The sequence below is a fragment of the Carcharhinus amblyrhynchos genome, chromosome 2, assembly GCF_965287045.1.
Source record: "Carcharhinus amblyrhynchos chromosome 2, sCarAmb.v2.hapA, whole genome shotgun sequence".
Taxonomy (NCBI): Eukaryota; Metazoa; Chordata; class Chondrichthyes; order Carcharhiniformes; family Carcharhinidae; genus Carcharhinus; species Carcharhinus amblyrhynchos.
Window position 1 is genome coordinate 88,946,059 of NC_137325.1, and position 27,384 is coordinate 88,973,442.

The 27,384-nt window shown below is 42.4% G+C and overlaps 1 protein-coding gene across 1 annotated transcript in view; it reads right to left on the reverse strand.

Moving 5' to 3' along the window:
• Positions 1-17,857: 17,857 nt before the first annotated feature.
• Positions 17,858-27,384, reverse strand: part of cobl (cordon-bleu WH2 repeat protein) — a 346,895-nt gene continuing 337,368 nt past the window's right edge. Inside the window, exon 14 of the mRNA XM_080209130.1 lies at positions 17,858-18,737. Within this exon, the coding sequence (XP_080065256.1) occupies positions 18,678-18,737 (60 nt within the window). The 3' untranslated portion in view covers positions 17,858-18,677. The remainder of the gene's footprint in view (positions 18,738-27,384) is intronic.

Genomic DNA, 27,384 nt, shown 5'->3' on the forward strand with positions numbered 1-27,384 from the left:
CAGATAGACATCCAGTCTATTTACTCCACGGAGCATGTACAGGTAAAGCAGTGAGTCAACGTAGCTCAACTTCCTTGAGGAAGTTGATCACTCATCAGATCAAAATGCAGAGATTGCAAATGGGCGTGAGAGAATGGAGATCTCCGAGAAGAACAGGAATATTGGGTTAAATGACATGTTGTTTTCCAATATTCAGCTGGAGAAAGTCTCCTCGAGTAAACACACAGATGAAGCTCATGACAAACCACCCAACATTTTGTTCAATTTCTTAGCAGCATGGATTGAATCTGTTTGAAAGGTTAAGAGAGAATGAGCTAAAAGCAAATCCAGAATTGGCCACAACAGCCACAATTCTCAAGCACTTTGGCCAATAAATTCCACCTCCAACAGAAACTCAATCTTGTCAACTAACTCATCATTGTTCAGAGTTTGCAGATGGTGATGAAAGGACCCAACAGAGTTCAGCATCAATCTGTCAGACATTGCTTCCCAATCTGCAGATAACCTTAAGCAAAGATTTTATTGCAGAATCAGTGAGAACTTTCTATACTCTGGACAAGATAGAAGTGATCCAAACATGTGCGGGTTAGGTTGATTGGCCATGCTAAAATTGCCCCTTAGTGTACTAGGATGCTTAGGTTAGAGGGATTAGCAGGTAAAATATGTAGGGATATGGGGGTCAAGCCTGGGTGGGATTGTGGGCGGTGCAGACTCGATGGGCCGAAGGGCCTCTTCCTGCACTATAGGGTTCTATGATGATCAAGAAAATAGAGCTGTAGGCCAAATGACTTGGTAAGTCAAAATTATCACTCATTTGTGAATGTCAGAATTTTTGGCCATGGCAGAAATGCAGCTTCCAAACAGTATGAAACATGACATCAGAGAGCTGCGAAGCTTCAAAACACAGCTACCTGAGTACTTCCCTGTTCCCAACACAATGTTCAACTGGATGTGAAATCCCTTTGCAAGCCGTGATGATGGCTTCCCAGCAAGCCTGACCTCGAGACAGCAAGACAGCCTTGTGAAACTGCCCAGTGACAGTGCTTTAAAACTGGATTTATCACAGAACTATCTGACTGACTTTTCACTTAAATTTGCTTCAGAATACCCAGAACTGTCTGACAAGGCACTCAAGTTTCTGATTGCTTTTCCTACAGCCTACCTTTGTGAAACTGGATTTTCAGAGCTTATCGAATACCAATTATCGGAATAAACTTAACACTGAATCTAATCTCCTATTGAGACTGTATGTCAGCCCTGGAACTGACATCCATGAAATTTCTACAGTGCAGAAGGAGGCCATTCAACCCATCGAGCATGCACCAACAACAACAATCCAACCTAGGCCCTATCCCATGTTACTCTCTATATTTATCCTGCTGAGCCCCTGATACTAATATCAGTTTAACATGATCAATCAATCTAACCAGCACATCTTTGAACGGTGGGAGGAAACTGGAGCACCCTGACACAGGAAGAATGCCAACTCCACACTGACAGCCACCCAAGGCGGTAATCGAACCTGGGTTTTCTGGCACTGTGATGCAGCAGTGACAACTACAGTGCCACCGTGCTGTCCTCCAGTGTTTGATGTCTGTGAAATAACATCAGCCTTCACATTAAGTAAGTGTTATCTGTTTCCAATGGTAGGTTTACTGCAGGTAATTGTGCTGTGATGAGTGTAATGTATTTGTCAGTGCATCATAAACTATAAGAAATAGCTGTGTTTTTAAGACCCATTGATATATATGTTTGACTCCTGTCAGCCACAGACTATGTAAAAAAATGTTTAAAACAGTCTGCATACATTGTGGTCCACAAAAGCTTTGGTGACAATCTTAGTTGTCCACATAAAGGAAAATGTTGGGTGCAGATTTAAGTCATTAATGTATTATCAGGAAGAGCCGGACTCCTGACATTGACTGCTGGATACTCCACCATTAACCTCCCTCCAGACTGAAAAACAACCATTCACCACTACTCTCTATTTCCTATCACTAGCCAATTTAGATCCATATTGTTACTGTCCCTTTTATTCCATGAACTCTAATTTTGTTCACAGGTCTGTTGTGCAGCACCTTATCAAATGCCTTTTGGAAGTCCGGTTATACCACATCAACAGCATTATTCTCATCAACCCATAGGTTCCTCATCAGAAAAACTCAAGGAAATGAATTCAACATGATATCTTATCAATTTTAAGTAAAGGCAGCCCATCCAATATCTCTCCCTGATCAATTTTAAACCTTCAAGTGTCTGAACTATGTGGGCAGCATCTTCTTCCTTGGTAAATAGAGATGTGAAGTATTCATTTACTACATCATCCTTGCTTCTTGCCTCAATGCGTAAATCCCCTTTTTGGACCTATGTTGATTGTCCCTTTAAGGTCCCTAAAAGGCTTGAGGGACCAGTTGGAACAGGAAGTGGGTAATCACCCCAGAGGGTGGAACCCTCTCTTAGGCAGAAGACATCCAGAAGACATGTAGTAGACATGTAGAGACTGGGGCAGCTGGTGGGCTGCTCCAGGGCACCATGGGTGTTGTCTGCCTGTATACCATTTCTTCGTATTAATAAATTCTTTTTGTGTTTTTGACAAAGTCTGACACATTGTGCATCATTACAGGTCTTAATCAGTCCCACTCCTCCTTTTACCGCACATTTCCTCTTTCTGAGCCTAAAGAAGACTTTTGGATTCCCTTTTATATTTGCCATCAGTCTCTTCTTTTATTTTGTTCTTGCTTTTCTTATTTGTTTTTCAATTCCCCTATGAATCTTTCATATTCAGACTGGTTCTCAGCTGTATTACCTGCCTGACATCTGTCATGAGCACGCAATTTTGCTTCATCTTTATGTCTAACTCTTTCATCATCCAGTTATCTCTGGACATGATTGCCTTCCTTCTCCCCTCTCATGGGAATATGCTTTGAATGTCCTTGAACCATTTCTTCTTTAAAGGCAGACATTGTTGAGTTATGGTTTTGTCTGCTAATCTTTGATTCCCATTTATCTGGGCCAGGTACATTCTCATCCCATTGAAATTGGCTTTCCCTGAGATAATCACTTTTATTCTAGATTCCTCCTTGTCCCTTTTCGATTGTCAACCTAAACCACATATATGATGATCACTGCTCCTAAATATTCCCCTACTGTAACCTGGTCAACTTGGCCCACCTCATTACCAAGAACCAGGTCTAGCAAGGACTCCTTTTTCATTGGTTTGCAAACATACCGCTTCAGAAAAATCTCTTGGAATCACTCTAGAAACTCTTGTCCATCTCCGCTTTACACAACTACTATCAGGGTGCTTATTCAGATAATTAATGTCCGCCAGTATATTTCTTGCATCTCTCTGTAATTTCATTGCAAATCTATTCGTCCACATCTAAGACCATAAGACATAGAAATAGAATTAGGCCATTTGACCCATTGAGTCTGCTCTGCCATTCAGTCATGGCTGATTTTTTCTCATCCCCATTCTCCTGCCTTTTTCCCATAAACCCTGATCCCTTTATCAGTCAAGAACCTATCTTTCTCTTTCTTAAAGATACTTAATGACTTGGCCTCCACAGTCTTCTGTGGCAAAGAGTTCCACAGATTCACCAATCTCAGGCTGAAGAAATTCCTTCTCATCTCTGGTTTAAAGGATCGTCCCTTTAGCCTGAGGTTGTGCCCTCTGGTTCTAGTTTATCCTACCAGTGGAAACATCCTCTCCATGTCCACTCTATCCAGGCCTTGCAGTATCCTGTAAGTTTCAGTAAGATCCTCCCTCATCCTTCTAACCTTCAACGAGTACAGACTCAGAGTCCTCAACTGTTCCTCATACGACAAGTTCTTCATTCCAGGGATCATTCTTGTAAACCTCCGCTGGACCCTTTCTAAGGCCAGCACGTCCTTCCTTATATATGGGGTCCAAAACTGCTCACAATACTCTAAATGAGGTTTCCCAGTAATAAATGGTCTATTGATTATGCCAAGCAATGCATTTTTTTTTATTTCTTAGGTTTAAGTCATATAGATTCTGTCCTTGTTCCCTCTTGAACATCCTCTTCTTCAGAGTTCTACAATGTTCTTCTTAATCAATATTGCCTCCTTTTCTTTCTTTCTTAGCTTTTCTAAGCCAACATAAAGAAAAATCCTAAAGTCCCCTATTTTCATGTAAATAGTAACATGAGGAGTGGGACTGATTAGGGACCAAAAAGGGAATTTACATATGGAGACTGGGTGCATGGCCGTGATATTAAATGAATATTTTTCATCTATCTTTACCAAGGAGTTAGCTGCTACCCAGGCCTTGAAGACAAATGAGGAAACTGTCTCTAGAAGGGGTCAAAATTGTTAAGGAGGAAGTGTCAAATAGACTGCCAGTACTGAGACTTGACAAGGAACAGGGACATTCAAGATGCATTCAAGGATATTGAATGAAGTGAGAATGGAAGTTTTAGGGGCGTTGGCAATAATCTTCCAGTCTGCATTAGACTGTGGGGAGGTGCCAGAACACGGGAGAATAGCAAATGTTTTGCCCTTGTTCAAAAACGTTTGTGAGGATAAACCCACCGATTACAGGTAAATTAGTTTAACAGCAGTTAAATTTGGGATTGAGTTAGTAGTCACATAGAAAAATGTGAGTTGATTAGGATGAACCAACATGGTTTTCTAAAGGAAAATCATGGCCCGTAACTAACAGGCCAAATTCCAACTTAGGTTGATTGTGTGCCCCAGTTGCACATTGGGACAATGGATATGCGTACTGGAAGCGCGTCAAGTTGAAGGGCACAATTTTATCATCAAGTTGCTCCCATTTTCAGGTGCAAAACTTGGTAAAGTCGGACATGAGCTGAGTAATGCCATCCATGCCTGTCTCCAGGCCAGTTCCCCCTTTACCAAGGCCCAAAAATGGCCGCGAACAGGACTGTGCCCTAAATGGTCACGACGGCCATTTAAATCCATTTGCATGCATTTAAATTGATTTAATGGGCTGCATGCCCAACCTTACTGTCACTTCCCCCTTTACCACCATGTTCGCCCATCCAGAATCAGCATGAAATAGACATGCTCTACAAAAGTCTGATTTGGGCGCTCCAGCTAATAAGTTCCAAGCACCTGACAGCTCTCTGCTTGAAATCAGTGGGGAGAAAGTGGGGTCCATTGCCATTCTGCCTGAGATCAGTGAGGGGGAGGGGAGATCCGGTGCCACTCTGTCTGAGATCGGTGAAGGGGAAGGTGGATCTGCTGCCACCCTGCCTGAGATCAGTGAGGGGGAAGGGCCCATAATCGTTTTGGATGATGGGGTTGGGGGAATAAGGGAGTCAGTAATGTTGTGATGCTGGGGCAATGTCTGTGAGGGCCGTGGGAGGCATAATCCAGCCCAGAGACAATGTGATGGGAAGCAGCATTTTATTGTTTTTTTTCTGCGCATGCACAGTTGGAGGCATCAGTTGGAGCTGCAGGGTTTCCGGCGTTAAGCCCCATCCACAGGCTTGTGCAGTGCGATTCAGACTCACAGGCAGGCAGGCAGAGTGCATATGGGGGCATCTGAGAAAGGGTCCAAAGTTGAATATGAAACACTCCCACTTTCAACTCCACCTAGCACTTAAAATCAAAATGGCAAAATAGGGCCTGAAATCTCTGACTGAATCTCCCCCTAACCTCTGCCACTTGCTCTGATGATAGGTGAGTATTTACATTTATTTACTGGCACAATTTTTTTGGGGTCTCGCTGCAGCGAATAGAGGCAGCAGGCATTCTTTGGGTGGGTTTTTTTTTAGTAATTGTTTTAAAAGATGTTTAACATAAATGTAATGCACAAAGTGAAAGATTTTAAAAAGATACAACTTTGTCATGACATACTAATTCCAGTAAAAAGTACATCCGTATGTAACAAAGTGGACGTTAGTGGCTGGAATAAGTTTAATCTCAAATCCATTTGTTTATCCCAATTTTCAGAATCTCCCTGATGCAATGTTGATCCTTAGAAGCCTCTTCGTGAAATGATTTTTACATTTACAATGGGAAGTATGTAATTAGGCTAGTTCAAATGTTCAGGAAAGCATATTCCTTAATATGCAAGTCTCCTGTAAGCTGATGTGAACTCTCTGTCTGATAGGTATTGCAGAATCCAGTGCAGATTGAAAATCCGGAGTCACCACTGCTGGTCCATCACACTTTTAGCTTGGTTTCTTAACTGAAGTTATTTTGAAACTTCAAAGAAAGCGCAGAAAAGTCAGGCTAAGTGTAAATTGTACATTTTTTATGTTCGAACCCTCCCCTCCCCTCTCCCTGCCTCCCCCTTTCCCACTCCTCCCCATATCCCTCTCTTATCTCCTTGTTTAGAGACAACAGAACTATAAATATATTTTATTGATCTTTAAGAAGAAAAATACATTTTGTAAGAAATTTGAAAAGATGAGGCAATTAAACAAAATGTCATAGTGCAGCTGGTAAAGTAAAATGTTAATTGTTAACATGATACCAAAGTTTTGTATTTATAACATTATTTGTTAATAAATGTCTTCCATTAAACTTTACAAAATTCTACTAATGCTTTACTGAAACAATAAAACTATTTAAATAATAAATTGTACAAATGCTTTATTGAAACATCAAAACAGAACAGAACATGACTGGACGGTATTGAATGGAGCAAAAGAGGGAAAGGCAGGGGCATGACTCAGGGGAGTGAGTGGAGCTAGGGAAGATTGGAACATAGGCATATGATTGGGGGATGGGGAGTGGTGTTGTCAAAAGTACGGAGGGTAATCGTGTGAGATAGTCCTGCACTGAGGCCACAATGTGGCAGTGGGGGGTGGGGGGCTGAGTGTGTCACCCTAAAGGATCCTGCATGGCACACACATCTTTGTCTGGTCCCAGGAGGGGGAAGGCCTGTCTAGGCAGTGATGGTCAGGCGCAACATGCTTTGCAGGGTGTGGTCAGTGTGATACAGAGATTGATATACAGGGTGAAGGATTCATATTGGGACGCAGATGGCACAGTCACAATCAGGGGAGGCATCCACATCCGGATAATGGGAGCTGATAAATCATGGGCTGGTACTAGAAGGTACATGGGGGCGGGAGTTCCCTGAAAACCACAATACATGTGGCCTCATGAAGGGAAAGAGTCAGATTGAAAGGCAAATTGTGCGGAGGGTGTGGAGAGTCTGCAGAAGGATCTAGATAGGCTGGGCGAATGGGCCAGGAAATGGCAAATGGAATTTAATGTTGGCAAGTGTGAGGTGGTCCACTTTGGTAGGAAGAATGGTAGGAAGGACTATTACTTACGTGGCGAAAAACTGCAGCAGGCGACGGTGCAGAGGGACCTCGGGGTCCTTGTGCATGAGTCGCAAAAACCCAGCTTGCAGGTGCAGCAGGTGGTCAGGAAGGCAAATGGGATGCTGGCCTTCATAGCGAGGGGGATTGAATATAAAAGTAGGGAGGTCTTGCTGCAGCTGTATAGGGCATTGGTGAGGCCGCAGCTGGAGTACTGTGTGCAGTTTTGGGCGCCGCACCTGCGCAAGGATATTTTGGCCCTGGAGGGAGTGCAGAGGAGGTTTACTAGGCTGATACCGGAGTTGAGGGGATTGAGCTATGAGGAGAGGCTGAATAAACTAGGCTTGTACTCGTTAGAGTTTAGAAGAATGAGGGGAGATCTCATTGAGACGTATAAGATGATGAATGGGATGGATAGGATAGAGGTGGAGAGACTCTTCCCGCTCAAAAAAGACAGTAGGACTAGGGGGCACAGCCTCAAGATAAAGGGGAGGCGGTTTAGAACGGAGTTGAGGAGGAACTTCTTCACTCAAAGGGTGGTGAATCTCTGGAATTCTCTGCCCGTTGAAGTGGTGGAGGCTGCCTCGCTAAATATTTTTAAGAAGCGGGTTGATGGGTTCTTGATAAGAGAGGGGATTAAGGGTTATGGGGAGAGGGCGGGAAAGTGGAACTGAGCTACAACGGATCAGCCATGATCTTATTGAATGGCGGGGCGGGCTCGAGGGGCTAGATGGCCTACTCCTGCTCCTATTTCTTATGTTCTTATGTTCTTATGACCTAAGGTGTTGGGACATAAGCAGAAAATGGTTTGGGGGAAGATCAAGAATATCAATCACATTCACAATTGGTTCCATACAGGCTTCCTTGGCTTGTCTATGGAGAGCATTAAAAAAGGTGCTATCATGTCTGGCCACATATACAAAGAGGAGTGTAGAATCTAGGCTGCAGGCAACACTGCCTTCTTGACGGTTCTAATGCAAGTGAGGAGAAGAAGAGCCCACTGCTGTATGGCAGAGCTCAGGGGCGAGCATCACTCAAGAGCCAGTATTTAGGAGCCGCACTCCCGCACATATGTTGAATCCAGGCACTGGAAATTTTCCAGGCTTCCCACATATAGCAGGAGGTACACATCATGGCTTTGATTTCTCCTGCCATGACTTAAGTCCTTAAAATTAAATATTTTGGAAGGTACTTAAAATCAAATAATATCATTAACTCTAGAGCCCTTCTTCTTTGGCCATCATTGCTACAGAATATAGCCCTTACAAACTATAAACTACAAAACAAAGACCTTACAAACTGTAAGTGATAAAAGGCATAAATATTTACTAGACTATACTCACCCAATCAGCTGCTTCCACTCCCCTGCGTCACTTTTGAATCCTGATGTCACTTCAGGAGTTCCAAGTTCGCACTCATATTTCTTAATGCGCGCTTACGCTATCTCTTCTTAAATGCTCTTCTAGGTGGTGTCTGTCTCAGTGTCCTGGAGTTCTCCTCTTGCACTCTCCTCTAGATGCTGGCATCAGAACTGTCAGCACAATTAAACAAAGAATGGAGGAGTCCACCTACGTTCTATCTGATGTCGTAGCTCAGGCATGCAAGTGCACCAAAGTCACCATTAGAATGATGGCAGCCACCATGGACACTCTGGAACAGGAAAATGCTCAGTTTCTGCTGGGACCAACATGTGTGCAGTGTCTCCAGCTGCCGTGTCTGGAAGCCTGAGTTGCGGAGCTGGAGACAGCAGCTGGGGACACTGTGAGGCATCTGCGAGGTGGAAAGCATCATGGACACCACAGGCTAAAACTTGACAGGCAGGAAGGGAATGGGTGACCACCTGGCCGAGCAAGAGGGCTAGATAGGCAGTGCAGGAGTCTCCTGTGGCCATTCCCCTGCAAAACAGATATACCACTTTGGATAATGTTGGGGGGGAAAGCAGCAGCAGCTAAATTTGTTGCACCATGATTGGTTCTGCTGCATGGGAGAGGAGCAAAAAGTACAGGAATGCAATAGTTATTGGGGTTTCAATTGTAATGGGAACAAATAGTTGTTTCTGTGGTTGCAAATGAGACTCCAGGATGGTATGGTGCTTCCCTGGGACTAGAGTTAGGATGTTCCAGAGCAGCTAAAGAACATTCTGGAGGGGGAGCATGAAAAGCCAGTGGTGGTGATACACATTGGTACAAATGACATATGTTAAAAGAGAGATGAAGACCTAAAAGCAGAATAAAGGGAGCTAGGAGGTTGAAAAGTAGGATCTCAAAGGTGGTGATCTCAGAATGATTACCAGTGCCACGTGCTAGTCAGAGTAGAAATAGCAGGATCTATAAAATTAATATGTGGCTGAAGAGATGATGTAAGGAGGAGGGTTTCAAATTCCTGGGACATTGGGGCCAGTTCAGGGGAAGGTGGGACCGGTACAAACTGGACAGGTTGCACCTAGGCAGGACTGGAGCTGATATTTAAAGGGCAGTATTTGCCAGTGGTTGGGGAGTGCTTAAACTAGAATGGCAGGGGGATGGGAATCTATCCAAGGAGTCAGAGGAGGGGGACACAAGGATAAGAACAAATAACAGAAGGGGGAATAAGAAAAGAAATAGGCAGAGAAACCAAGGGCCAGAATCAAACAGAATCATAGTGAAAAATAATGGGAACCAGACAAGGAGTGTTAAAAAGACAAGTCTTAAGGTTTTGTGGCTTAAAGTGTGGACCATTCACAGTAAGAGAATAAATAATTGTGCAATTAGATGTAAACGGGAATGATGTAATTGGGATTATGGAGACATGGCTGCAAGGTTATCAGGAATGGGAACTGAACATCTAGGGGTATTCAGTATTTAGGAAGAACAGACAAGAAGTAAAATGCAGTGGAGTTGCATTGCTGGATAAAAGGAAATTAGTGCAATAGTGAGGGAGGCTATTAGCTCCAACAATGTGGAATCTATATGGATAGAGCTGAGAAACACGAAGGGGCAGAAAACATTCCTGGGGGTTGGATATAGATCCCCAAATTGTAGTGGTGATGTTGGGAATAGCATTTAAACAGGACATTCAAGATGTATGCAATAACGGAACATTTGTAATTATGGGTGATTTTAATCTGCATTGAGATTGGACAAATCAAGTTAGTAACAATACTATAGAGGGGGAATCCCGGGAATATGTATGGAATGTTTTTCTGAACCAATACATTGAGGAACCAATTAGAAAACAGGCCATCCTAGATATTGCTAATGAGAAAGGAATAATTGGCAATCTGGTTATGCAAGGCCCCTTGGGAAAGAGTGACTATAACATGATAGAATTTTTCATCAAGATGGAGAGTGAAGTAATTAATTCTGAGACTAGACTCCTGAATCTAAATATAGAAAACCAAGGTATTATGAGGCACGAGTTGATGATTGATTTGGAAATGTAATTTAAAGGGATAATGGTAGATAGGCAAAGGCAAACATTCAAAGAGTGCATGTCTGGCCAAAAACTGAAAGGGGAAAGATGGTAAAACCACGGCTTACAAGGGAAATTAGAGATAGTACTAGGTCCAAGGAAGAAGCATACAAATTGATCAGAAAAAAACAGCAGATCTGAGAATTCGAAGCAGTTTTGAATTCAGCAAAGGAAGACAAAGGCTAAAATCTTATCACCATTCACACCGACAAAATTTTCTCATCCTACTGCAGTGAACAGAGATTTGGCTGCCTGCCAAATTCTCTGACCTTGCTGCAGCAGAAATGTGGTGTGAAGAACAGGTAAGATCGCACCCAAAGGGATTTGTAGAAAAGGGAAAATATAGAGTACAAGATCGAGGACATAAAAACTGACTATGGCTGACATTCTTACACTTACCTGAAACAGTAATTCGCTGGACAGCACGGTGGCACAGTAGTTAGCACTGCTGCCTCACACGCCAGAGACCCAGATTCAATTCCCGGCTTGGGTCACTATCTGTGTGGAGTCTGCACGTTCTCCCAGTGTTTGTGTGAGTTTCCTCCTGGTGCTCAGGTTTCCTCCCACAGTCCAAAAGATGTGCTGGCTAGGTGCATTGGCCATGCTAAATTCTCTCTCAGTGTACCCAAGTAGGTAGCAGAATGTGGTGACTAGAGGATTTTCATGGTAACTTCATTGCAGTATTAATGTAAGCCTACTTGTGGCACTAACAAATAAATAAACGTAAAGCAATTGCATTCACCAAGGGTTTCACATGGGTGTTTGTCAAAACATTATGTTGGTAAGTTCCAGTGTTTTGTAAGAACTTGTAAAATGTATTAACACCATTTCACATCTTTCCCATTGTGTTTCAAGTGCCGGTCTTCCTTTTCACTTTCTTCATGATGAATGTCAATACATGACAGGACCCACTGGGCAGATGTTCAATGGCTGAATGAATGATTAAAGGACTATAAAGTGTGTTGGATTGATTTTGGATTGTTTTATGCAAAAGGAGGCAGGGTGTGGTGGAGTGGTATTGGTGGATTTGGCCAGTGGTGCATCACCAAGGGAAAATCTTTGAAGCTAGTAGGGTATTCCAAGCAACAATATAAACAACTAGCCAAGCAATGGTCATCCCATCTTCATATTGCTCCTTGTCTTCATTTTCATGTTCTTCTTCTGTGTTCCTCTTATTAGAAAATCCTTGGCAAGCACCTTGGTTGAGCTCTATCTCAGAGACTGCAAGAAACTACAAACAGTTGTGAAATGTAGTCCAATCTATCACGCAAACCTGGCTCTCATCCATTGACTCTGTCTACACTTCCCACTACCTCACAAAAACAGCCAGCATAATTAAGGACTCCATGCACTCTGGACATGCTCTCTTCCACCTTCTTCCATCAGGAAAAAGATACAGAAGTCTGAGGTCCTGTACCAACTGACTCAAGAACAGCTTCTTCCCTGCTACCATCAGATTTTTAAATGGACTTACCTTGCACTAAGCTGATCTTTCTCTACGTCATAGCTATGACTGTAACACTATATTCTGCACTCTCTCCTTTCCTTCTCTATGAACAGTATGCCTTGCATAGCTCGCAAGACACAATACTTTTCACTATATGTAATGCATGTGGAAATAATAAAATCAAATCAAATAATGCTTTCTGCTGCACACTGTTATGCAGGACGCAGCGCACCACTATGATTCTGGATATCTTTGCTGTTGAGCACCTAAGATTGCCTCCAAACCTACACGGGCATCTGAAATGCATCTTCTACATGCAAATGGCTTTTTAGACTCTGTGCATGTGCCTCTTTTATTGTGCTTGCCCTTCACTTGTGGCGTTCCACACTAAGCTAAGATTGTAGAGGTTATTCCATTTCTCTTGCAAACCAGCCCTTAATTCTGTTGCTTGCCATAAAGTGTGTTGGATTGATTTTGGATTGCCAAAGCGTGACGGTACTATTAATAATTCATGGCACAGACCTGCAAGAGCTTTTTCTTGTGGTTGCACACCAGCTGCACGTTGATGTGATGAAATCCTTGGGGTTTGAGAAAACTGGTTGGTTAACCTGGTGGTTTAGTACTGCGTATGTGGGGGCACTTGATGGCATTCTGTATCTCTGGAGAGCAAGTCCAATAGCCTGGGAAGTTGATATGTTGATGCCCTGACAAACAACCCATCCATCACTTGCCTTACACATTTATGTCAACCAATTAAGAGACTCATGGGATGCCTTTTGTGGCACCCTGCAAAGAGCCAGAGACAGATAAATTAGGGCAGAAGTGATGACTTACATGATGACAGGCAGTTTTTGGCCACCAGATTCTGCAGGAAACAACTCTTGGAAAGATACTGCAGATATCTGTGATCATCTGCTATATCAATCTGACTCTTTGGAAATCTTGCAGATAGGTTGAATAATTGGAGCCACTGCCGACACATCTAGGTGTTTCATACACGTGTGGTGCATCCTGTGACTTTGGCCTTCTCTTATTTCTTTTTCTGTTGTTTTCCAATCTTTTTTCTAAATCTTCTATGTGTTTTGCTGTTCTCCATTCTGTTTTGCTGTCTGCTATACTTCACTGCAATGCAGATTTGTGTTTACCAATCCTGCGTAATGCAGCTCTCCCTTGTGCACCTGCAGATCCCACACAGCAAGGCATTGCTACTTTGGATGCTGATTGCCTTTCTTGTCTGATGTCTGTTAAATGTCCAGGGTAGCCTCCTCTTCAACCCTAATGTCTTTTGAAAGCCTCCAATCAGAAACTTACACAAGAACTCTTCACAAAATGTTCATCAGACGTAACCGACAAAGCAATAATAAGTACTGCTTTTATTGAAATTGGGCAATTTTAATTTTGAACATTCCCATGAAGTGTTGCTCAATCTTGCCACCCAGCCATTGTTTCACTGGTAAGTTTCCTGAGCTTTGTGAAACTGCTGCTGGGGTGTTAAAATCAAATCCCTGTTCTGATTATTTGAAATTTACTTCATTATTACATGATTGCAATGTTTGTGATAATGATCAACCCATCTTTGGCATGCAGGTTACGCACATGAGGAAAAATGTGCCTCCATTAAACATGGAAATGGATGCACTGGGTGTGAGTTGTGGTTGTGCTTGAAATTTGTAGAATTTCTATTTCTTACCTGTCTCAATCCCCCTCTTGTGGGCATTTAAAACCTCTCTTTTGAATCCTTGGCTCTAATATGCAACATAATCTCTCAATGGCCTTGGGCAGGCTGGCGTTTACTTGGAAATAACTTTTTGTTTCAGGCTTTCACAATTCTGAACAATGCATCCCAGATTCTTCCCATCACTGAATGTCCATGAGCCAGAAAACATACAGACCCAGATCACCCTCACAGCGATAAAATTGAACCAAAAGACCACCTCAATCACAAGAGCCTCTTGCGACACAGCAGCCAAACATCTTGCATAATCTTATCGGAATAAAGAACATTATGTTGAACACATCAGTCACATACACTAGTATACTCATCACAATTAAAGGACAAAAATTTACTTGCGTGTCAGGAGCTATATTGCTCTTGCTATGGTGTTCAGTACTGTGTCATTAATAATATGTATCAGTATTTTTGCCATTTCTGCAAACGTGCTGCCCTCGCCTCTCAAGGAAGTCACAGAGTCATAGAGGTTTACAGCATTGAAACATGCCCTTCAGTCCAACTTGTCCATGCTGTTCTTTTTTTAACCACTAAGCTGGTCCCAAATGCCCATGTTTGGCCCATATCCCTCTTTACCCATCTTACCCATGTAACTGTCTAAATGCTTTTTAAAAGGCAAAATTGTATCCGCCTCAACTACTGCCACTGGCAGCTTGTTTCAGACACTCATCACCTTCGGACTGAAAAAATTACCCCTCTGGATCTTTTTGTATCTCTCCCCTCTCGCCTTAAACCTATGCCCACCTTTGGGAAAAGATGCTGACTAGCTAGCTGATCTATGCCCCTCATTACTTTATTGATCTCTATATGATCACCCTGAAGGCTCCTATGCTGCAGGAAAAAAAGTCCCAGTTTATTCAGTTTTTCCCTGTAATTTAAACCATCAAGTCCCGGTAGCATCCTAGTAAATCTTTCTTGCACTCATTCTTTTTTTTAGTCTTTAGTTTCTCCTCTGTTGATCACGGTCTCTGTTCTCCTTTGCTGACCATTCCCCCATATCAATCACTTCCTCTTCTCATGTTGACTTCCCTGCCTCCTCTCCTTCAAGTTCCACTCACAAATGTCGCCATGTCACAGTAGCGGCTGATCTCTCCACTATGTCCCCTTTCCTAATTCCAAGGGACTGTCCCCAAGTTTTCCTGGCCGTGGTCTCCTGCTGATGGTGTTCCTTCCCAGTCACTGACCAGACCATCAATTGGACTAACTGCCAAGCAGGAAAAGAAGAAAACAAAAGATAACGAGGAGTTAAAAACAGGAAGTGTTGGAAATATTCTGCAGGTCAGGCAGAAAGGGAAACAGAGTTAATGTTTCAAGTTGATACCTTTTCATCAGAATCCTGATGAACTTCTGATTAACGTCACTTGGGGCAGAAATGTCCCTAAGTTGCTGAACCTCTCAGGCCTGGAAAGATAGCTTAGCTTTAGGTTTCAAATCCTGACAAAATAAAGGTTGTGCATACCCATGCCAACCGTGTGGGAGCTGGCTGCCTCAACTCAAATGGCTGTTAGATAAACATGCATAGTGATCAAATGGGCCAAAGCAAATATTTAGTCCTGTATCTTTAATCATCTATGAAGCAAAGGCTTTGGAAGCACTTCCTTTACTCCCTCATGGAAATGTGTCAACTTTGCATCCGAATCATTGCTTCAAAGTTTTACCTTTTGATTTTTGATTTCAGTACACCTGGGCCAGATCATTTCTCAACTAAAATTCGCACTCCTTTAATTATTTTTATGCTTAATTATACTCTGTCCCTTTCCAAACCTATTTCAAACCTAATGAGTTCATAATCAGTGTTCCCCAAATGCTCTTGCTCTTAAAGATGATCCTTACGTTTATGTGCTTCCTAACTACAGATGTTTTTTTCAAATTTACATATGAACAAGGAGGAGTAGCGTCTTTTAAAATATCATTGCTCATCTGATCTTGGCCCCTACTTTCCTGTCTGCCCCTATATGTGTTCACTTCCTTGTCAGTCAATAATCTGTCTGATTCAGACAAAACTATTCAATGATCTTTGCCTCCACTGGTCTTTGGGGAAGAGAGTTCTACAGATTAACAACCCTCTAAGAGAAAGATAATCTCCTCATCTTTGTCTTAAGGAAGACCTCTTATTTTTATTCTCTGCCCCCTAGTCCTAGTCACTCCCATAAGTGCTTTTGCTAAAAATATAAAGCTTTCACCAATTTTCTAGATAAGAACATAAGAACATAAGAAATAGGAGCAGGAGTAGGCCATCCAGCCCTTCGAGCCTGCCCCGCCATTCAATAAGATCATGGCTGATCTGTCGCTGCTCAGTTCCACTTTCCCGCCCTCTCCCCATAACCCTTAATCCCCTCTCCTATCAAAAACCCATCAACCCGCGTCTTAAAAATATTTAGCGAGGCAGCCTCCACCACTTCAACGGGCAGAGAATTCCAGAGATTCACCACCCTTGGAGTTAAGAAGTTCCTCCTCAACTCCGTTCTAAACCGCCCCCCTTTTATCTTGAGGCTGTGCCCCCTAGTCCTATTGTCTTTTTTGAGCAGGAAGAGTCTCTCCACCTCTATCCTATCCATCCCATTCATCATCTTATACGTCTCAATGAGATCTCCTCTCATTCTTCTAAACTCTGACGAGTACAAGCCCAGTTTATTCAGCCTCTCCTCATAGCTCAACCCCCTCAACTCCGGTATCAGCCTAGTAAACCTCCTCTGCACTCCCTCCAAGGCCAAAATATCTTTGCGCAGGTGCGGCGCCCAAAAATGCACACAGTACTCCAGTTGCGGCCTCACCAATGCCCTATACAGCTGCAGCAAGACCTCCCTACTTTTATATTCAATCCCCCTCGCTATGAAGGCCAGCATCCCATTCGCCTTCCTGACCACCTGCTGCACCTGCAAGCTGGGTTTTTGCGACTCATGCACAAGGACCCCGAGGTCCCTCTGCACCGTCGCCTGCTGCAGTTTTTCGCCACGTAAGTAATAGTCCTTCCTACCATTCTTCCTACCAAAGTGGACCACCTCACACTTGCCAACATTAAATTCCATTTGCCATTTCCTGGCCCATTCGCCCAGCCTATCTAGATCCTTCTGCAGACTCTCCACACCCTCCGCACAATGTGCCGTTTCCCCAATCTTGGTGTCATCAGCAAATTTCGACACTCTACACTCGGTTCCCTCCTCCAGATCATCTATATAAATGGTAAAAAGCTGAGGCCCCAGCACCGACTCCTGGGGCACTCCACTAGTCACCATCCGCCAATCCAAATAGCACCCGTTGACCCCCACTCTCTGCCTCCTATTTGACAACCAATCCTCTATCCACGCTAACACCCTACCCCCAACTCCATGTCCCTCGACCTTCTGCAATAACCTCTTGTGAGGCACTTTGTCAAACGCCTTCTGAAAATCCAGAAAGACCACATCCACCGGCTCTCCTCTATCCACCGCCCTAGACACATCCTCATAGAACTCCAGTAAATTTGTCAGACACGACTTCCCTTTAATGAAACCGTGCTGCGTCTGCTCTATCAAGCAATTCCCTTCAAGATGCCTCGCAATTTCCTCCTTAATGTTGTAGTTTAGATGTTGTAGTTTCACCAGGTTGGCAACTCACTTTCAGGTATGCTTGGTGCTGTTATCACATGATCTTTTACTTTTTTTAACTGAATTAGATTTAGCTACCTGGTTGGATGGTGATGGAAAGGTTGGAGAAATAAGTTCACAGAATATGCAGGCATACTATTCTGCTGGTGCTGATGGCTCATATACCTCAAGGATGGACATTTTTCAGCTGCTGGATCTGTTCTTACTCTATCCCGCTTGGCACGTTAATGCCATATAGCACAATGGAGAGTGTCTTAAGTAGTAAATAACAGAGTGTTAATTACTAATTTTGTGCTTTATGCACAGGTCCAATTTAAAAACATCAGGTTAAGATTGTCATAAGAACATACAATAAAAACAAAAACTCTGTACTCAGTCATTTAAGTAAATGGACATGTTATTAATCATGTCAATTTTTAACATGGCACAAGTTGTTTGTAATACTTATATGAACATTATACACGATCAGCTTTTTCTCTTCAGAAACTGTTCAATCACATCAATTCTTTTTACCAGCAAGCAATCATATATATATATAGAAAAATAGCTCGATTAATGCAAATTTATAGGACATATTTTGATTTTCATTTTGTCAAAGGAATAAAAAAATCAGTTATTCTAGATAATTACAAAGTTAGATCACAAAATATATATAAATTATAAAATGTATTTTATAGTTTACATTAGAATACTGGCAATGCAAACACTTTTAGATAAATGCCAAATAATAATTCAGTTCAATGGCAAGACTGCAATTGCAGGAATTTTTTAAAAACAGCTTTCGGCACAGTTAGCACAAACCTTTGTCCAGAAATACTGTTCAATAATATTTTGTGGGCTTATGCATTGAGATCACTTTAATCGTTCGAAGGTTATTGCAGAACAGTCACTATGCACAAATTAGGAGATTCTGCTGCCTACAAAGGCTTCTTAACAGTGGAGGTGTCTATAGTGTTAGAATACGCTGGTAAAGGTCAATCAAATGTTTCACTTTAATGAGTTCTACTTAAAATATGTCTGCACTTGTACAAGTAAATAAGATCACATTATGCAGAACTGTCATGTATAGCTGTGTAATAAAATTATTTTCTTCATTTCTTCTTTGCTGTCTTATATTAAATGTTCTGAACGAGAATTTAAGGCCATTGTACGATTATTTCCAATGTTGCTCATGGAGAAATGTATGGGTTCGAACAGCTTTATTTTAGAACAGAACTTGTCCTTCCATTGATTTGCATTGTATTTCTGGCAACATTGACCTATAATAAGAAATACAGTAACAGCACAAAATTTTGTACTTATGTGCAACAGGAGAATTCACATCAGTAAAATTTTCATCTGTATAATTCCTTTAGTGTAAATTAATGTTTCACAACTAGTTCTAGGCCTTCAGCACAGACTGTCAGAAATTTAGCCGACTAAGTATGCCCAAAAACAGGTGGGAAAACCTTCAATTTTCCTACCCGTTGGGCACTTAGAATTATTTTGGGAAAATTGCCCCCTGATGTTTAAAGTTCAACTCAGGGTTGAACAGTCAGCTCCAAATCTGAAAAAAGTTACCAGAGAGGGATATGAAATTAGTGGTAAGAGAATTGTGTTTCTGGCAGAGGCCAAAGTCAACTGATTTGGTACTTCCGATGTTGAGCCAGTGAAATTTATGATTTATCTAATTTTTGAGGTTCAATTTTAACCCATTTCGCCTGATGGAAATGGGGTGGAGGGAGGCCTTTCAAAGCATCTTGACTACCTACTCTGTGCTACTGCCTAATTCTACTGACCATTACTACCACGACTACTCACAACATTTAAGTGGCTCCAGTACTCATGAACATGCGGTGATTGCTACATACAAACCAGAGTCCTATTATATCATTGAGACCCTGCCATTATTTTATCTGGGCAGGTCATAAATTTGTTCAGTGGCCATCCTGTTGAGTTAAATTTTGTAGAATTAGCTTCAGGTGCTGACTGACTTACTGAAGTGATATTTAAGTTGACATACATGGATGCTTCAGGCATTCATATCATCGGGATCTGTGTGGTGTTGGTGGCCTTCCAAAGGATACTTGAATGTGGACATATTATTTGAATGTGGACATATTATTTGAATGTGGAGATATCCTAACTTTTTTGTTGTTGTATCCACCTGGTTAAGCTCTGACAACTTATCAAAGGTACAATTTTTTTTTACTTCATTGCTCTGAACAGAGGAACAACAGCAGTGGAAGCCGCAACAACCAGAAATAAAAACAAGTGGACCTTTTAGAAGGTATCACATGGTGGTGCTGGAGGGCGGGATGTTGTTAAAGCCTCACCCAATTCGCAGGATTTATAGGTGAGACACTTTCCTGGGTACCATTGAGGACATAAGGATACTGGGCAGGATGTTGTAGATCTATGGAGCCTTCAGTAACAGGATCTGCTGTCAGCTGGCCAAGGGATGGCTTGACAGGGGTGGTCAAAGTTATCACCATTTTTAACCTTCTGCTTTCGGCTACTTCCAGGACTTAATATAAAAATTATTTACATTTCCCAGTCTGCAGTGCACGGTTCGCAACCTGCTGGACGTGCAGACCTTCGCTGCAACAACAGTTGCAAGCGAGATGTGAAGATGGTGGACATTGACAGTGACAACTGGAGATAGTTGCTGATGGCCATGACGTCTGGAGACAAAAGGTTGGCCATTTGGGGACAAGCCCCTCATACACAGCTGCTGATTTCTGTCTGCAACCATAACTGAACAGTTCAATCACGGCCATAGCATTAAATAGAACATTATTAAGCATACAGTTAAAAAACAAGATTTAGATGAATGGATAGGTCTGTTAGGGCAGCAGAATCCCTATTATATGCCTACACAAAATTTGTCAATTTATTATAGTATGCTACATGTTGCACATCATGGCAGTAGAGAAAGGATTGGAAATGGAGAAGACAGAACAACTGGGAGAGTGATCATCAAATGAGGAATAATTTGATGAAGACAAGGGAGGAGGAGCACAAAGAGGATGAACATAATGCATTGCAGCCAGTGGCATGAATCAGTTTCTGATGACTTGTTCATTGCCTTCCTCATTATGCATGCTTCACTGAGAGCCCATACTAATAAAAGCATTAGCTCAACAGGTAATTTGTTTTGATAAGTGAATTGTTGACTTTGCATGATTGACATCTTTAAGTGGTTATCGGTCTTTCTGTGATCTCTTTTGTTAATGGAGTAGATAAAGAGCTGTGAAGTGTTGAAGCCTGTTACTATTACTTTAATGGTCCATCTGATTGATATTTGAAAAAGCAGTTTTTTTGTCAAAGGACTTTTCAGCATGGCTGTTTTTAATCAGCAGTTCCAAACTTGCCATTGTTGCCAAATAGCTCATTGGCTACTGGGTGAGTGGGCATATGGGCATGGAAGGAGCATTCAATTGGCATGCAAAGCCATGGGAGTGGCTGGGTGGCATGAGTTGCTACGGAGGGTATGAGTGGCCATGGGGAGTGGCTGGAGACATGGACAAGATTCTTGTAACTCCTGTGAGAGGTCTTGAATCACGAGTCATGGAGATGGAGACGATGGCCCAACTCCACAAATATTGCAGGGGGAAAAATGCAGAAGATGCCCATCCCCACAATGGAGCTGGCCAGACCAAGAGTGCAGGATGCAAGTTTATCCTCACTGGTGAAAATTGCTGCTGCTGAGAATGAAAGAAGGAATCCTGGAATCAGTATTGTCTGCATTTTCGAAGTCATTCCAGAGATGTCCCAACTCTGCTAAAATCCAAGCCAAAGTCTCATTGTATTAACAATTCTTTTATCCTCTTCACAATCCTTTATTGTTGCATTGAAGAACACCAGAGGTGAAATTTGTCCAGGGCAGTTGTGCAAAATGGGTGATAGCACATCAGCAGCTGGGTTTACATTCAACCTATTTTTCCTTCTGCAGATTACAATTGAAAAGCAAAAAGACTGGAGTGTAAACCAGTGCATTATCACTCACATTGCACCGCTGTTCAAAATATATTTCACCCAACTGAAACCATTTAACCAATTTTTATACAAACAACTCAGTGACAAACAAAATCAGAAGATGCTACGACCACAGATAAAGTGTGATCAAATTTAATGATTAACATAATTATGGCTTTGAATGTCTATCATCCAAATGTCAACTCATAATTTTTCTTTTAAAAAATTATTTTCTTCAAGAAAGTTGGTGATCGGCAGCTCACCCTCATGTTGGGATCTTTGAGATGCTCGTGATTGGCAACTTTTGCTGTTCACACTTGTGAGGGTCCAGCTGCAGATTGCAGTATTTAGCCTATTATTAGGGAAGTCTAGCCAAACTAGATTTCTGCCATCATGGTGTGTTCATAGGGGGCAAAGGAGCAGACATGCTGACATCCTGACAGAAAGCAACATGTACAACACTCATTACATTACTCCCACTCCTATGAGCTTAGTTCATCACCCACTGACCAGCAGAACAGCAGATGTTGAGTGATGCCTCGGAAGTACCATGCACTCCAACCACTGACTTTTTTCAACGTGGAGCCCAGAATCAAAAATAGTAGTCATTTGAATTTTCACCAAAGCTGCAAATGGTGGTAGCACTCGCTCCTGTTGTGCTGGCAAATAGAGTACAATATAGGGAAATGTGAAGTTATTCATTTTGATTGTCAATAAAAAAAAGGACATTTTTCAAAAAGGTGAATAACTGGCATGTGTTGGTGTTGAAAGAGACTAGGGCATGTTTGTGCAAGGAATATAGGAAGTTAACAAGCAGGTGCAGCAAGCAGTTAGGAAAGCAATAGCAGTACAGTGAAGGTTCACTAACTTGGGACCTGGGATGAAGGGGTTGCCTCCTGGTGAGAAGCTGAGCAAATTGGGGTTATAGTCTCTGGAATTTAGAAGAATAAGAGATCACACTAATAGCTGCAGAATTCTGAATGGGTTTGATAGAGTGGATGCAAGCCACTGTTTCCATTGGGCAGGAAATTTTAAAAAATGGGGGCTTGTCTCAGAATAAATGGCCAATCATTTAGGTTTGAGATGCTGAGAATTTTTTTCACTCAGTGTGGAAAATCTTTGCAATTCTTTACCCTAGAGGACTATGCTCCTTCGTTGAATATATTTATGGATGGGATAGACAGATCTTTGGTCTCTCAGAGAATTATGGGATATGCGGTCTGCTCTAATGCAGATTGATTGACCAATTTTCAGAACACCTGCAGTTAGTCTGCAAGCATGACACCAGCTTCATGTTGCCTGCTATTTTAATTTGCCATTCTGCCGTCACACTGACTTCTCTGTCCTTGACCTACTGCAGTGTTCCAACAAGTTCAAAGCAAGATTCATAAACATTTACAGTACAGAAGGAGGTCATTTGACATATCAAATCCATCTGGTCAACAAAGATCTGACTACACTAATCCCATTTTCCAGTGCATAGCCCTGGACATTATGGGAGTGCAAGTGAATATTTAAATCCTTCTTAAATGTTATGAGAGTTTCTGACTCAACCAACCTCTGACAGTGAGGTGCCAGACCCCACCACGCTCTGGTGGAAACATTTCTCTTCAACTCTACCTCTTACCTGAAATCTATGCCCTCTGATTACTGACCCCTCTACTATTGGATAGTGTGTCTTCTACCCACCTTATCTATGCCCCACATAATCTTATACACCTGTATCAGGTCCTCACTGAACCTTCGCTGCTCTAAGGAATGCAACCCCAGCCTATTCAATCTTTCCTCATAGCTCAGACCCTCCAACTCAGATAGTATTGTGGTAAATATCCTTTGCACCCTCCAGTGCAAACAAATCCTTCCTATAATGTGGTGACCAGAACTGCATGTAACACTCCAGCTGAGGTCTAACTCGTGTTTTATACAATCCAGCATGACCTCCCTGATTTTGTATTCTGGCGACTAAAGGCAAGTATTCCATATGCCTTCTTAACCACTTTATCTATCTGTCCTGCCACCTTCAGAGTGCTGTGGACATGCCCTGCTGATCTTCAGTACTTTCTAGGGTCCTACCATTCATACAATGATCCTTTTTGCCTTATTAGCCCTCCCCAGTAACATTACTTCACACTTTTCCGGGTTGAATTCCGTTTGCCACTATTCTGTCCACCTGAGCAATCCACTGATTTCCTTCTGCAGTCTACAGCTGTGCTCCTCATTATTTACCATCCGACCGATTTTCATGCCATCCACAAACTTGTTGATCATATCACCTACAAGCTCGTCTTTTGATCAGGCACTTTACAGCCTTCCAGACTCAACAGTTTCAGCTCAAAATCTCTGTCCCATTTTGGTTCTTTTTCCTTGTATTTTTCAGTCTTACTCTTGGATTCCTCCTGTTTTTGCTTTCAGATGGCAGATGTTCATCCTTCTGCCATTCACACCTCCTCAAAAAGCATTTTTTGTATCTTTACTAGTCTTTTTGGCTTGCACCAACAACTTTTTCGTCATTCATCTCTTTGCCTTTCCACCTTGTCACAGACTTACCCCTTTTTTCTTTCACGCTATCCCCCATTCCATCCACTAAAAACCTATTACGCTTCTAATTTTACCTGTCCTATCTAATCTTTCCTCAGAGCTGAAATTTCCCAATCTTGGCAACACCGTCATACATCTCCCCTGCATCCTCTCCAGTGCGATCACATCCTTGCTGTAATGTGGTGAACAAAATTGTACTCTAGCAATTGTTTAGTGCAGCTTTAGATATTGAGAAAAATTGCAAGATACAATCAAAATGGAGAAGATATTGAATGGGAAGCAAATGGCTTTTGTATGAGGTGAGGAAAAATAAGAAGAATTCCGCATTTATTACCAAGTGAAAGCAGAATTCTATCAGTGGTTCCTGTGAGTCCATTTTTGAACAATAAATGGATAGTGAAGGATGTGATGAAGGGGAATTTTTAAGAGTGCTGGGGGCATGGACAGAAGGACTGTTGTCAGTTATTGCTGAGAAATTGAGAACTGAACAGCAGTACACATGCTTTTCGCTCTTGTCAGGCAATGGAACCACTTTCCGCATTACATTCAAGCTCTGAGGTGATGCTACTGCCACTGAAGACCTGCCGATACTTTAGTCCAGGTGGGGTAAACCTCCATTTTATGTTTCTTCCTTCCGCTGGTGAGAAAGTGAACTTTTCTCTTTTCTCCACCCATCATTCACCAAGACCTTCAGTGAATCTGCAGATTTGCTTATGACTCATCTTCTACTTTGCAGCTGTAATCCAGCAACACAGGAATACAACCTCCCTTTAAGAGGAGTAATCCTACTTGACATGGGCCTTGAGTGACTCACTGAAAATTACGTCCAAAAAATGGCAGGCTTCCAATCCCTAATGTGACTGATGGGAACCTCCACATCACATTTAATCAAGGCCTGGGCACTAAATAAAAGCAAAATACTGCAGATAACTAAGATAAAAACAGGGAATCCTGGAAAAACCTAGAAGATCTGACAGCATCTGCTGGAAAGAGAAACAGGGTCAACTTTTGTTATCCCGTATGAATCTTCAAAACACTCTGAAAAGAAGTTACACACAGTTGAAACATTGGGTAGTATTTTGTCATTTTTTTCTAAGGTGAGCCTGGAGCTGTGAGAGCTTCTGATTGGTTTTTTGGGTGTGTTTTTAGACCCCCTCACGCTGCAAACTTTGAGAAAATCTGTTGCTTGCTGCAGAAGCCTGTGGGCTGGGCTTAATGCACCCAAAAGCCTGCAGAGGGAAATAGAGCACATGTGCAGACCTCTGATGCTGCACATGTGCATTAACAGCAGCAGAGGTCTGACAGACAGAGAGCTGTCAGGCCCCTACTGCTGTAGGCAGCCTGAAGCAGCTGCAATTATGGGGACCCGCAGCCTGAGATGAATCCCCAACCAAGTCCCCCATTGCCCAGAACGATCGTGGTATCCCTGCCCTCTCCTACCAATCGCTGCAGAGTGGCAGCAGGCCCTTCCTCCCATTGTCCCCATCCCCACTGATCCCTCCCACATTGGCCCTGACCCCAAGTGCTCAGTGGGCATTGCCCAAGTGTCACGCTGGCATTGTCCATGCGCCAGGTTGGCACTGCCAGTCTGGCATTGCCCAAGGGGCAGCCTCCCTCTTGCCCTCGGCCTCTTTGGGAGCCCCAATGACCTCCAGAACCACAAGCAAAGACAAATCGACAGCTCCTTGTTCATGGGGAGCACGTCTATTCCTTGCCAGTGAGAACCTCTTCTAGTGAGGCCATAAAGACAAGTGTGCCCTGACAATTGAAATGCTAATTTAAATAAATTTCTATAAATTAACCAACCTCTAGTGCATTTCCAGCGAGAGGCTGGCTGTACCAAAATCCTGTTGTCAAAAAATGGCACCGTCGTGGAAACCAGTGTCAATCGCACTAATTGTTTTACATCTCAGTTTACAACTGCATCACACCTGAATACTGCCCATTAATTCTCTTCCTCTCCACAGATGCTTCCAGACCTACTGGGTTTTTCAGCATTTTCTCTTTTTATTCATCAAATGGCCAAGCCTGATACCTCGATCGGTGATTACATTTTGCACTTGTCTCTCTTAAGACAAGATTTGGTTTAAATCATCCCCTGAATAACATACTAATTTGCTGAAAGCCATTTTGGAAAAACACAACTTTGTTAACACCAAAAGGTCAAGGTTATACTGCAGTGATATGTCTCAATTCATTTTGATAAATTAGTTAATAACCAGCTTCCAGGTGAGAAGGACCCAGCTGTGTAACCAGATCCAATCAGTACACGCCAATTGGAATTGGTGATATTCTTTGTAGCAGTCTTTATTTACTGTTAGTCTGTACTAAACATTAGAAAACATTAAGATACTGAAGGAAGCTCTTTTCACATTCCTGATGCAGATCAGTCTTCTGGCAGCGCCTTGCATTCAGAAATTATGGCAGAAGAGTAGCAGCCCTGCCACTGGTTTTAGAGCCTTTTCAGAAAGACTTCAGGCCCAAATATCAAACCAAGGTTAAAATTAATTACAACCTACTTTTGGCTCATTTTCAACTTGCTGCCTGGCCTTTTCAATCCCTTTGACCAGTGGAAGGCTCGATCAAATTTACAGGGTGCCTATGCACCTGGATATTAAGATCACAAAATTCAAAGCGTCACTTCCTGTCTTGTTTGGATTTGTCACACAACTCTAGTAGCAAGTGCCATGTAGCCTTCTCTTGAACAGAAAGTCAGGAGTGGGGATATTAGCTGATGGTTGCAAAGCATTCAGCACCTTTCACAACTCCTCTGATGCTGAAGCAGTCCATCTCCATATGTAGTATAACAGGAACAACATTCAGGCTAGTACTGATATGTGGCAAATGTAATCAAGCTACAGAAGTGCTGGGCAAAAAACATATCCATCAAGAGAGAATCTAACCATTTTCCCTTAACATTCAATGGTATTACTATTGCTGAAACCCCCAACATAAACACTGACCAGAAACTTTACTGAACTGGACATATAACTGCTGTGGCGACAACAGCAAGTCAGAGATTGAGTATTCTATGGCAAATAATTTACTTCCTAACTCCCCAAAGTCTGCCCACCATCTATAAAGCACAGGAGTGCAACAGAATACTTTCCACTTGTCTGGATGAGTACAGCTCTGATAACACTCAGACAGTCAACACCATTCAAGAACACCATCAAAATTCACTCTCTCCACCAATGGAGGGCAGTGGGAGCAGAGTGTACCATCTACAAGATGCACTGCAGCAACTTGCCAAGGTTCCTTCAACAACACATTTCAAACTTATAACCTCTACAACCAGGAAGGAAGTCAGCAGATGCATGGAAACCCCACAAGTTTCCCTCCAAATCACACAGCATCCTGACTAGGAACTACAACATCATTCCCTGCACTCTGGGTGTACCTACACCACAT